This window comes from Anser brachyrhynchus, assembly GCF_964034855.1.
Source record: "Anser brachyrhynchus genome assembly, chromosome: 7".
NCBI lineage: Eukaryota > Metazoa > Chordata > Aves > Anseriformes > Anatidae > Anser > Anser brachyrhynchus.
In genome coordinates, this window is record NC_137701.1 from 35,574,352 (window position 1) to 35,587,450 (window position 13,099).

General features: G+C 39.2%; 1 protein-coding gene across 10 annotated transcripts in view; it reads left to right on the forward strand.

The window, feature by feature from the left end:
• The window catches only part of THSD7B (thrombospondin type 1 domain containing 7B), a 456,617-nt gene that overhangs the window by 344,050 nt on the left and 99,468 nt on the right, over nt 1–13,099 (forward strand). For all 10 annotated transcript variants that reach the window (XM_080600715.1, XM_080600714.1, XM_080600720.1 and 7 more), the window contains one exon: nt 12,465–12,659. In XM_080600715.1, coding sequence (XP_080456841.1) covers nt 12,465–12,659 — 195 coding nt within the window. The remainder of the gene's footprint in view (nt 1–12,464; nt 12,660–13,099) is intronic.

Below are 13,099 nucleotides of genomic sequence, written 5' to 3' on the forward strand. Positions count from 1 at the left end.
AAGTTTATAGTAATTTTTGCTGTTTCCATTCTAAAAGTTAATTAACTGATAAGATATAACCCTGGAGGTCTTCAAATAGGACAAGACAAAGGTTTAAAGAGAAACTGAGACAAAGGTCTGAAGCAGTGAAGGATCTAGAAAAGGTAAAATATGGATACAGTATTTTTAGAGAATCTCTCAGGTCCGTGTAGCCATACAAATTTATTTGGCTGTGTTAAGTCAAACTTACTCATAGAAACAAGTTACTCTGAATTCTTGGTGTGCTGTAAGTATTTACACTTCCATTAGAGCAACAGCCAAGAGTAGGTTTCCCAAATGTAGCACATTCAAATGGGAAGTTTCCTTTCCTTTGTGCTTCTGATAGAATTAAAAGCAACTATTTACTGTTACTTTGAAAGACACGCTTAAAAATTTCAAGTATCAGTTCTCTCTCCTGTAAAGGAAATGTGAAGTGAATCTTAATGGATTTTCAAAGTATTGAGTTGGTTCTGCTTTGAATTTTATTTCTGAAATAACTTGTTTTAAAATTAAAGGTAATTACCATACCACTTTGGGAGATTTTGGAAGTTCCTCTGATTATGTTTCCAAGGTTTTAGGAAAAATGATAATGCTGGGTATCATTGGCAGTAGCCTGTATTCCCTCTGCCCAGTTTTTGGTTTTGTCATCAGCAGAACAGCGAAGGAGGGTGCGAGGGTCAGACGTTCCTCTACGCTTCATTTTGCTGAGGCCGACTCAGCTTTGTATCAGCGATGGCTGCTTCGTGATGTCCTCCATGTCTGGCATGGACCTGCCTCTCTGGAGGTGGTCGGAGGTCCTGATGCTGTGCTTGGCCACTGTGGCAGCCTCATATTTTTGCCTTCATGGGAAGGGGAAGCTGGTGATAACTAATTGTGGCTCAACCCCTTTCAAATGAGCTAGAAGAGGCATACTCAGGATTTATAGAAATAAGAATACATCCCCAGAGCTGCTGTCACATTACTGTTTCTTCTTTACATTTTCATGGGCTGCTGTTGTCCTGATATTCTTTTTTCTCTATGAAAATATTTTTTAAGAAGTCAGAGAAAGTAAACATAAAACACTTTTGTAAAAGTTTTGCTCCATGTTACATTTCAAAGACAACCTTCCCCTGCTTTAATTGTTCTTCATTTTAAACACGATGTGTCCGATCTTGTTGTAATGGCAGCTGGCAGAAACCTTTTGCATCAAGAAGGATTCGCACACACAACAATTTCATGCGACAAACTGCTCTGAGCTCCAGCAAAGATGAACAAAGCTTCACAGGTGGAAAGGGAATAAGATGAAAATCAAGCTGTTGATTTATTGTAGCCAAGATTAAAATAGTTTGTCTTGGAAATACTATAATATAAGAAAACTTATGATAGTATCACAGTCAGCTGTACCCTAAGGTTAGCTAGAATGAAGCTTATGAAGACTATCTAAAAATACTAATAATCTTCCAGCAGGGTGGAAAGTGTTGCTAGTTCTGATGCAATTTACTTTCTGTTGTGCTAATTTGTTTTTATTGCATTTGATTGTTTTTCAGGTAAACAAACCAGCAAATTATGGTTCCATTATTTATAATTATGTGATCCGAACCAATGGTAAAGAAATCAGAAATAGAAACTTTTTGTGCCAAATATTGTATTTGTTATATATGAACAACCCTATAGTAATCAATCAGTATTTTGATTATGTATTTGCTTTAGAAACAAATGCTTGCAAACAAATGCTTCGTTCACAGATACTAATAGGAAAGTGTAATAGGATCTGTTCCTTTCCTATTGAAATAAATGTGATTTTTGGTATTTTCATCAAGAATGCAATCTGCTTTATAATCCCCACACAGTTACAGCAATTTGGTACAAATTTAAGAAAAGTAGCAGCAGCTAAATAAGAAATGTTGTTTCCTTTTTTCTGTCTATAAGAAAGGAACAGAATGTCATCACAAGAAAAAACATACCGTACGCTAGGATATCTCCCTTCACATCTTCTCTGTGATCTTTTCCCTTGTTTTGGGGAGAGTAAAAGGGGAAAGTAAATCGTTTCTTTAGATCTGTTAGCTTCAAAAGAAGTGTAAAAAGGAATGGATTACCAGAGAGAATGATCTCAACAGCAAACATAAGAATTATAAAAATAATTACTCATCTTTTGTTAAAAGGCAGACTGATTGCAACTCCTTTGCTCACATAAAAATGAGTTAATTTGATGTGACCCAGGGGAAATGCCAGTTCTTATATGTATGGGAATCAGAATCTTACGCACATTATATTATAAAAACATCCTTTATCATCTTGGGCTGTTACTGATTTCTGTGACTTTTTTTTTTAATTTTTTTTCCTCACTAAAGAAAGGAAGTATGTCATGAGGTAGGGTTTCTCTAAAACACTTTTTTTTTTTTTCTTCCACATACTAAGGATGTTTAGGAAGAAGTATAAAAAGCTTTTCTGCATGTATAATTTCCACATTACGTACACATATATAGTGCTCCCACACATCAGCATAACTGTTCTTACTCGGAATCAAATCTGCATACTGGGTAAATCTGCTGAAAAGCCCCAAACATTTGATTTTTCGAGGTTCTGTGTGGGAACCTTTCCATCATTTCTTTCTGCCTCCTTCACCTTTAAGTACCAGCACCTTTACGGTACTTAGAAAGTACTGATCTTCCAATCTCAAGTACAGTATCTTTATTTTGGCAGTCAAGGTAGACAATACTGTAAGACAGCTGAAAGATCATTAATTTAGATCTTGTATAATTAGTATGCATTTTTATTGGCTTTGGTCAAAGTAGACTTAGTTGTCTATCAGTTTTAGGCTGGAGGTGAATAGCCAGACTTTAGAACTCAAAGCATTTAGTAATTTTTTTTTTAATTATTATTATTATTATTAATTTATTTATTTTCTGTAGAAAAGTGATGGGTAAAGTGGAAAGTTGTATGCAAGGCCAGATGTGCAACATGCAGTGGTACTTCAGGAAAATTTAACATTGGTTTCCTTGAATAGACTACAGAAAGTAACGAAGGGGTTTCCAAGTTTCCATGTTAGTCCCTTCCTATTGCAGTTTTGGACTTTGATAAAGATGACAAGTCTGTATGCTGTAAAACACCATGGTTGTCTGAATTCTACAGAAGAGTGGTTAATTTCCAAAAAAAAAAAAAAAAAAGAGAGACCACTTTTCTGGTCTTATTTTAAGTCTGTCCATATCTAAATATCTTTACTAAAGTGCAGTGGTACAAACAGCATTATGCAGGCACTACTGTCAGGGAGGAACTGATAATTTCAGCCCAACCTACTTATCCTCCCTTAAACGTTAGCCCTGTGGCCAAGTAGTGAGAAAATCTGAATTTTGGGGAAATAGGAATGAATACAACCCAATGGACAACGGACTGCCATATAACCCCTTTCTGCAATGAGAAGACCTGTGTAACTGCACATTAATTTCTGCTGTCTTTATCTGACCCATAAATGTGACATCTCACAGGAGCAAGACCATGTCTGGGGGTTTGTCGAGAGAGAAGGTGAGTGCTCTTGCTCATACTCCCTCTCTCTTTGAGAAGCAAGAAGTAGGCATTACACAAGCTTTCACCATGACACTTGTCCTTCCTTTTCTGACTCTTGTAACCTTGATTTTCATGCTTTGCCCCATTGAAACTGAACACTTTCTACGCAGGACCCAGATCTTTATTTGTTCTTATGAAGCCTCATGAATGTTTACTCACTGGTTAGTAACCATGAAATTAAGATTTTTTCTTCCCAATAAAATGCCTGTGAAGTTCAAAAGCATCTCTTTTGAGAAAAACATTTCAGAAAACATTCAAAGCAGATGTGTATATTCTGAAGTCTTGTCACTTAAACATAGGAAAATAATGGAAACAGTGGGGGGGGGTAGGTTCCCCCTGAGAAGTAGGGCTTCATTTAAGGCTTCACTTTTCTGAGCTTCTCCCAAAATCAGTTGGGTTAGGCTGAAGGTAAAGTGCCTGGAGGGCAGATTTATGCGGGGCTTGGAGCACGTCTGGTAGGGTGGGATTTGGGCATTGACAGCAGAACTGGGGAGGAGGAGAAGAGGCAGGTGTGAGCGGGAGGCATCAGGATGAGCTGAAGATTGCTGAAGGGGTCATTAATCATGTGTTCATGGTGGTTTAGTTGTTGGTCTCTGTCGAGGTGACAGCAGAAAGTAGTTTTGAATGCCAAAACGAGAAGAGCCAAAGCTGAGGTGGAGCGGGGTAACGGGGATCTGAAAGGGAAGGGTAGATTAAAATCTTCAGGTGTTAGCTTGGACCATAATGTTTTAAATACAATGCTGGGGGAGATGTAAATATATTGGTTCGTTAGTGTAATGCTCTGCATTTAATATCTGTGCTTCACTGTGAAGGGATAGGTGGGGTAAAATGGTGGAACAAGATTCTAGAGCAAGATTTTCACGTGTATTTTCCTGAACCAACGTAATACAATATTTTTCATGTCCAGTTATCTGCAAGTTGGTATCAGCAGTTTTGTCAAAATAGTCTTCTGATAACAAAAAACTTTGAAATGCACATTTGGCTGGACAAGCTTGGAGGGGCGTTTTCCAAGACCTTCCTCAGCTTGGTTTTGCCGTGTGAGCCGGCTGTCGTGTTCAGCTCCCCACTGCTGTTGTGAAAGGTACCCGTGAGGTGCTACTAAAAACTGGACCTGCCTAGATAAAACAGGCTGGATTAGATTTAAACCCATCCAGCTCTCACTAAAAGCACTGGCCAGTGAATATATAACTGAGGTAGAGCTCTCCAAAGGAAGTCAGTGCTTTCAAAGTATTCAGCTAAGTGCTTTTCTGATTTGAGTTACTAGCAATACTGTAAATATTGTTTGTTTTCAATTTTCTCACCCGTTATTTGGCATATTTGATTCTCTGTATTTACTGTGCTCTCAATGTGTGTATATGTAACAGGCTGTCTTAGTTTTATTTTCAGGTTGTGCAAAAATAATTCATCTTACATATAACTTGATGATTGGTGCTACAAATAAATTGAACTTGAGTACTTCTAGTAATTGTGGGCCACAGAAAGAGGGAAAAAAAAGAAATATATTTTTGTATTTTGCTATGTTCTCTGAAAGGAGCAGGAGCATAATTTATATCATTAATCATCTAATGTGCTTCTATTGATTTTTCTTTTTAATAGAAAATGAAAGTAAAAGCAATTCAAAACCTGTAATAAAGTCAGAAAAAAAAAGGGAAATTGTGAAAGATTCCTTAGACTGATTGCATAATATAGAAGTGCTCAGATTGAAGTTATTCACTGGCCAAAGTGAATATGAAACATTAAAAAATCATATTATTTTGTCTTTCTAGCCAGGCAATGTGTGAACCACTACAATAAGAAAACACTTGTATTAAAATGGAAATGGTGCTAGGCGTTAATGTATCAATCCCCTGTTCTACAATTCCGCCTGTGGGTGGGAAGAGGAATGGGCCTCAGAGCAATATATTTCTCTCCTATTTTTCCTTAAACAGTGGGCAATCCTGGTTCAGAGATGAGGAAGAATTAAAATATCAAGTCACGTAGCTTAGCAAAATTGACATGTACAGCTCAATCCTTTCAGTGATTCAAATCATATATTCCCCACCAAATAATCAATAACCTCATCCATAAATATTGAAGGAAAAAAATGTACTCTAACAAGTTACTTTAAAATGGAACAGAAGCGAGTCCTGTTTCAGGCGTTGCATTGCAGGATTCCTCCTGCACTGATTTTACTGGTTTTAATATGCAGCCTTGGACATTTTTGATCCCTTGCAGACAAGCTGATCCATTCTAGTTCTTGCTCTGTGCTGTTAGCTGAAAGGCCTTCAGCCATGAGGGGCGGAAGGCGTGGGATGTACATACACCTTTGGCACCCAGACCTTGTGTGCAGACCTGTCTGTCCCTTCCCGTTGGGTGAATGCCAACGACGTTTACTTTGGAGCTCCACGGCTGGCTCAGACGCGTGCACTCGGGGCCGGCTGCCCCGGTGGCTGTGCAGGGGCTGGAGGTGACCCCCACCGGGCTGACCCCCGGGGGGGTGCGGATGGATGGGCTGCATCCTGAGGCTCCTGTACCTAGGCTAACCCATCTTCTGCCAACATACATGCCTTCTCGTGGGTAGGCTGTGGGGAGAAACCAACCCAAAGAGCAGCTACAACATGGACCTTTAACTTGAGGATCTTCGGTTTTGCATGCTTTTTTTCCTCTTCTCTTCTGATTTTATCCCCAACAACCCCTTTTTACCTGTTATAATCTCTTCTCCACATTAATGCTCTATACCAGACTTGTCTACCCAATTCTTCCCTAATCCTCTTCTTATGCAAATCATTTCAGTTGCTTTTCTTTATCTTTTCAGTTGATATTTACCATCTTTATTGCTTCCCAACCTCATCTCAGGCCTCCCGTTTGTTTGTAGTGCACGCTGGTTGGGGTCCGTGTTTACTCAGAGCTCTGTTTACGTGGTGCCATTTGTTAGCCTTTTAGCAGTACTGTCAATATCATTAATAATTATCAAATGGGAAACTGGTGATCTCAAAGCCAGTTTCACTGCTGAATAACTAGTTGTTCCAACTCTGCCTCAGTCATTTTTGCTAGATTTGTGCCTGCGATGGCCTTCCCGGCATCATTTTTTTCATTTTTCTGACCTTAAATAGTTATGTTGTGGTTTCCTCCTGTAAGTCCATGCTTCACGTGAGTGCTACTGAATCCAAGGAGAGCATTGCAGTGGTAAAGGTTTGTGTATGCTTATGTCCTTACAGGATCAGGGCCTTAGACTTAAACCTGAGTCTCAGTAGAGCCCTATATTACGTATTCTGTAAAGCGTACAGTACTGCTTATTGTCTCCTTCTATAATTAGGGATTGTGTAACTTACCAAAAATAACATAAATGTTCCACCTGGGATTTTTGAGAAACTGGTTGTAACTATGAAGGAGCATCAATATCAAAAATAAATGAGATCATCGTGATTTGTTAGACTGTGGTTACAGCCAACAAGTCTGAATAAGTCCTCTCCTCTCCCCTCTTATCCTCTTCTCTCTCATCACTGAACTCCTTTTTCATTAATGGCACACGTAAGAAATAAGTTAACTAGTTACTGTTATGTTGGGGGTAATGAGAATAATTATACAACACAAAATGAGAATTTTTCTGATCAAAGGGAAGGTAAACAGCCACATTAAAATAATTACTTTGACTTTATGTACTGGCTTTGATTTTTCACAGGATCTTAGAAAATGAGGCCAAAGAAGATCATTACACCATTGTGTCTACACCTCTTGGAGGTTTTACTTCTTGTAAGCCTCATAGGTCATCCCCTTTATTAAGTATTAAGTCCACACATCTGATTTACACTACAGCATAGCTCTGGTTTTAGTGTCTGGCCTGCACGTACCTTCCTGGAATTATCCATGATTGTTTTCAGATGTTCTAATGACATTTAATTCCAAGTTTTGAAGCCACTAATGTAGGTGTCCCAAATTGAAGTGCCATGGTACAGCATAATTTTACTGGTTGGTAGTTGGTATTCTCACTCTTCAGCTTTTTACTCTTAGGAAACTGTTGAAATGGATTTTTAAAGGAGAATTGATTATAACTTTGGTAAATGAATATGATTACTAAGACTGTCTGTAATTGGATTTTTACTTAAGAGGAACTATATTTATGTTATCTTTCCTTATTGCTTGCAATGCTGTGCCTATAACATTTCTTTCTCCATACACTCCCTTTTGCTGGGACCATCTGTGGAGCTGTAAGTCAGGCGTGTGCGTACCGAGAGCGCTTGAGCTCCCCCAGTTTGATGCTCATGTGTTTCTTTGGTAGTGGTGTAACGTTCTCCAAAGATGTAGTCAGCGTCTCTGCAATTTGTCAGCGTACAAACATTTGACTTTACTGTGTTCAAGTTTATAGAAGTAGTGTCTGCTATTTACTCTTAATTTAAGATAAACGTAGTTAAAGAATATAGCTTCCATATGCTTCTTTATGCCATATGCTAAGAAGATGGCACACAAATGCACTGTTGTGAGTATAAATACAGAAGAAGAAGAAGACAGAAATTGTCACACTGAGTGTCCCGCTAGCAATCCTAATTCAGTATCTCGAAAGGGCCCTGTCCCATCAGAAGGGGAGATCTCCTCCCCGGCACATTCAGGTAGCACTTGCCTTATGCCTCGAAGCGAAGCAGTTGCATCTGCAGCTCTTTTCATCGCTCACATTAATCACTGGATTCAGCTGGCATCTTAATGCACGTATCCACGTGGTGAGTTAAACAACAACTGCTCTGCTGTGAAACCAGGCTTCGCCTCCTGCCCGGCCGGGCTGCCAGCAAGGGGTCCTCTAGTCACACTCCTTCATCAAAAGATACTTTCTCTTAGCATTTGAAACACGGTTATCTTTCAGTTCAGTTCATGATCTTGTTTTTATTGTTATGAGAGAAAATGTACTTTTTTTTTTTTTGTGCCAGCCGCTGTTTGATATTTATATCGGCAGAACTGCATTAAATTGTCATCCTGGAGCTTGGCCCCAAGTGTTTAATTCCAGTTTGGTAGTGTTTACCGGCACTAATAAGAAATAGTGAGACTTCAAAAGGAAATCCTCTGTTTCTCCTCCACACAGGAATCAAGACTGCAGTTTGAAACCCTTTATCTGGCAGTGTCCTGTTATTAGCTGTTTCTATTCATATGTTTGTGTCCATTTTAAATGCTGCAGAGAAATCATACGCTATGTCTAGGAGGGATTTGCAGTTACTATGGGATTATTTTTTAACTCATTGCATAGGGCTGAAAATGGACTGTATTTGCCCTTCAGTGGTATCCCACTTTAAAAAAAAAATAAAAAAAATAAAAAAAATAAGATGTTGACAGAACAGAAATTGCTTTGCAGTGTGAGTTTGTTTAAAACCATTGTGACAGACCTGAGGATTATGAGGAAGTATTTTCTATGTAACAGAAAACACAATGAGCCAAACCAATCAGTGGTTTGAAACCACTGAGGATGAATAATTTTATTAACTTTCCTGAAGGTCCACTAAGAAGAAATTTGTCTCATTCTGTTTCCAGAAGTGCCTGTATTTGAAAATATTTTTCTCTTAAAAGGCAGACCTAACCTAACTGGGAAATAAGTTTGCAGCAGGCACAAAGGAGGTGCCTGTTTCCTGAACAAACCACTAGGATCGATCTGGCAGCTGTGCTGCTCCTGTCTGCTACTTCTGAATCCATTAAAATGGCCTAACAGGCATTTGTTTTATTATTTAATTTATTTTAGCAATTCACGCAGCTCACCTCAGACATAGCATATGCATACAGCAGAAGTCCTACTGGTTCTTGTGACTGACACGCTGTATTTTGCTTTTGTTTCCCATAGTTGCTGTCAATAATATCAGCCTTGTTCCTCTCTTCCTTGCTCATGCTTCTCCATGGTACATTTCAAGATGTCTCTTTTTAGACAAACCATTACTCTTTCTGCTTTTCAACTCCTTCTTGTCTCTATGCTTTTTTCCTTGTTGCTTTTTGTGGCAAAAATGTGATTACCTTTGTTGATCTCTGAGAGTCTTCAGGGTCTCTCTTAAATCCTACTCTTTTTTTTTTTTTTGACAAGTTTTTGTGTGTGATGTAATCCCCCTCAAATCTGGTTACTGATGTCTCTACCATATGTCTTCAAAATTATTACTGCATGCATGCAACACAGCATAATCCATATTACTTGTTGTTTTAATTTAACTTTCCTCTACCCATGTTTACTATTACCATTAATTTCTTTATGCTCCATAATCTCTGTCAAATATTTGCCCTGACCTTACATATCCATTACTTTTAGCATCTAAATAGCCTCAGCAAACTCAGTGAGTTATTTGTATGCTTAAAATTAAGGGCATTTGTGCAGAAGATGTGGCCATTACATAGTAACTCATTGCAGCATGGAGCATCTGTTTTAACATCGATATTTAAAAGTTCCATCACTTGTGTCACCACTAATAAATGTCAGGAATGAATTGCGGTCTTCTGTCAGATAGTGGTAAACGTTGCAACAGGACAGTTTACTATGCAATTGCATATATTGCTAGCTGGGCCTGCAGCACAGGGCATTGCTCACTGCTCCCAGACACAAGCTGTAGCAAGGCTGAGAAGCCCTTGCATACACTTGACCATCCTTCACGTGGACGAGTTTGTGTTGCTGAATCTTTGGTGTCCTTGGTGAAGGTAATGAGGCTACACAGACCTTGGGCATCAGTCTATTACTTGTTTAACCTTCCTGGAGAGGGCAATTACCCCGCTTTCCCGTACAGAGTGGTGACCCCTTCCTCCTGCTTTCGTTATCGAGAAGGGGAATGTCGCCACGTTTCTGACTGCCAGCGTGGAGAGATGGCAAGGGTCAAAAGGATTGAAAGTGAAAGGCAAGGATCAGCAATTTAGAGGTGGCTATTAATATGCTGATTTACTGTCACTTGAGTCTAAAGAGACTTTTAACAATTGCTTGCCTTTTGCATGCTCTTTAAAATGCTGTGTTTTTTTTTTCTCCTTAGAAATCATATTGCATTTTAATGAATTACTTTTATTTCCAGGTGGTTGCCAACTCATCCCTTACTCCCATGCAGTACTGTACTTTAAAAAAAAAAAAGAAAAAGTGTGAATTCATTGCAAACTTACACCCCGCTAAATCCTTAAACTGTAAGAAAGCAATGAGTTACTTTCCCCTTTTTCTTCATGCACTCTTAGTTACAATAAGTGCTGGCAACAAAAAAAGAAAAGTATATTCTGCCTCAAAAATCTGAATTATTTAGGAATCTCCATAAAATAATAATACGGGTTGTTAAAGTTAAATAATAATATCTGGTTTAAATCATTTCATCTTCTGTAACTTTATGATACAATGGGAGGACTTGCCTGAAGTCAGAGGACCTAACATGACTAAACTCTTGGGGCCAAATTTAATTCCTAACTCTGTCCCTGGTTTTATTACTTAAATCAAGTCATGACCTATCTTTGCCTTGGTTAATGACAACGTAGGATATAAATAGCCTATAATCTTGGGGATTTTCTGAGAATTAATTATTATTAATGAAATGAAAGACTCCATGATGTGCAGACTATTTTTATTTATTATAATTACTTATTATTAATTCACTGAAACTTTAGGAAGTTTTATTGTAGGCTCCTTGTGACTCAGATTTATACGTTAGTACTTTTGTGCTCCATCATGACTGTTCAGTGCCATTACCCAGCCTAAAAAATTCATCATTACAGGCTAGCTCCAAAAAAGGATGGGGGGGCTGAAGGCAAAGGGAATTGGCTTAAAATGAAATTTGGGGAAAATCAATGCCTCTCAGTCTTGGGCTGTGCCCTTGGCAAACCCCATTGGACTCTTGCCTGACACAAAGGCATCTAAGTCCAAATCCGTAAGACCTCAGTCCTACCCCAGGCCTGCTCCTGCTCTTTCCTATTGCCGTGGTGCAGTCCTAGAGACCGGGTGAAGCTTTAGGCCGGGGGGCACCACGTTTTAATGTGACAGTGGCTGGTGTGAAGGCACTTCAGTCGGATGGAAGTCAGCAGAGTGACGCTGTCCTCACCTGAGACCCGGAGTAGCTGGTTTTATTTGCTTGTGTGTTTTCATGTTAGTGCATCCATTCAGTAGTGCTCTGATAGGAAGCCGTCATGCTCTGGAAAAGCGGGCTGGCAATAAAACGCAGTGGCTGTGTCCCCTTTCTATCATGGGATTACCAAGGAGGAGGAATGCATGGGTCTCCTGCTTGCCAGGCTGCAGGCTGAGAGCTCTTCCCCTTCCTCCTAAACATCTCCATCTATGCAAAAAAGAGTCAAAGGCTTAAATCCAGAGAGAGGGAGGGCCCAAGAGGAAGCACAGTGTTTAGGGCACACAGTTTGGAGGGTGCTTACATCTTGCTGCAGGGAACGTTGAGCTTCATAAGCAGCATCTGCTGCTCAGACAGTCATTCCCTTCATCTGAAATACAGAAAAGATAACAGTTTTGGAAAAAGAAGCTTTCTTTTATCTCTTTTCCTTTTTTTTTTTTTCTTTTTTTTCCCCCCTTTCTTTTCACACTTCAAAACAGTTTCAGTTCTGTGGGCGATGTGTGCATCACAGCTCGGGAATCCTGGCCTCGACCAAACATGCTTTATGGCACATAGCTGCAGTATTATATCTCTTCTCCTTTGGTCGTACAATGTATCATTGGTTGAACCGTTGCCCCAGCACTTAAAATGACTGCCTCCTTGAGAATATTGAATTTATATCATCATTTAGATAACAAACCGCTCAAATAAGAATGTGTCTTTATGGTTTTGTGAAGCTCTCAGAACATGTTTGAGTGATGCATGAATAATGACCTAAAAATAAATCAGCTTTATACTATTAACGCAGGGGTGTGAATCTCCCATGGAACACAAGCACGGACTAAATACAGTGTAATACAACTCATACAACAAAATAAAGATTTCTGTCCCTTTACTCTTCAGCTGTCACGTGCCTGTCAGAGACCAACGAATCTGCCGATGTCACTGAATGCCTGAGGTGGGCAGGACCGATGCCGCCTCTTGTGCAGGAGTGTCTCGTTCCCTGCAAGGATGACTGCACCTTTACCCCTTGGTCTAAATTTACAGCATGCTCATTTGACTGTGAATCAACCAAAACTAGGAGACGGTCACTCACAGGTATAATCTTTTATAATATTTATCTGGTGATGATGCTCTTGAATGATGTTTCTTGGACGTTGGTGAACTGATGTTGGGGCTTTGGAAAATTCCAGATGGAATAGTGTACATCCCTAATTGATTTTTGGTCTGATACTGGTCATTGCCTGCTTCATGCATGTGCATTTCAGGATGAGAATGGTGCAGAAAGTCTCAGTGGTGGAAAGCCATTTTTAGACATAAACCAAATAGTGACAACGCATTATGCAAGGTTACCTGACTTGTTAATCTGGGAAACGTGCAGCAAATGTGCGTAGAAGTAGAAAAATAAATGTATTTCTCTGTTTAAGACTGTTGAAATCTGGATAAACTTTAAAGCAGGGAGTTCTGCGCTCAGCAGTATTCAGTAGCTCAATAGTGCAAATTAATACCACGAATGAAGAAAGAACAGTGTTGTTTAA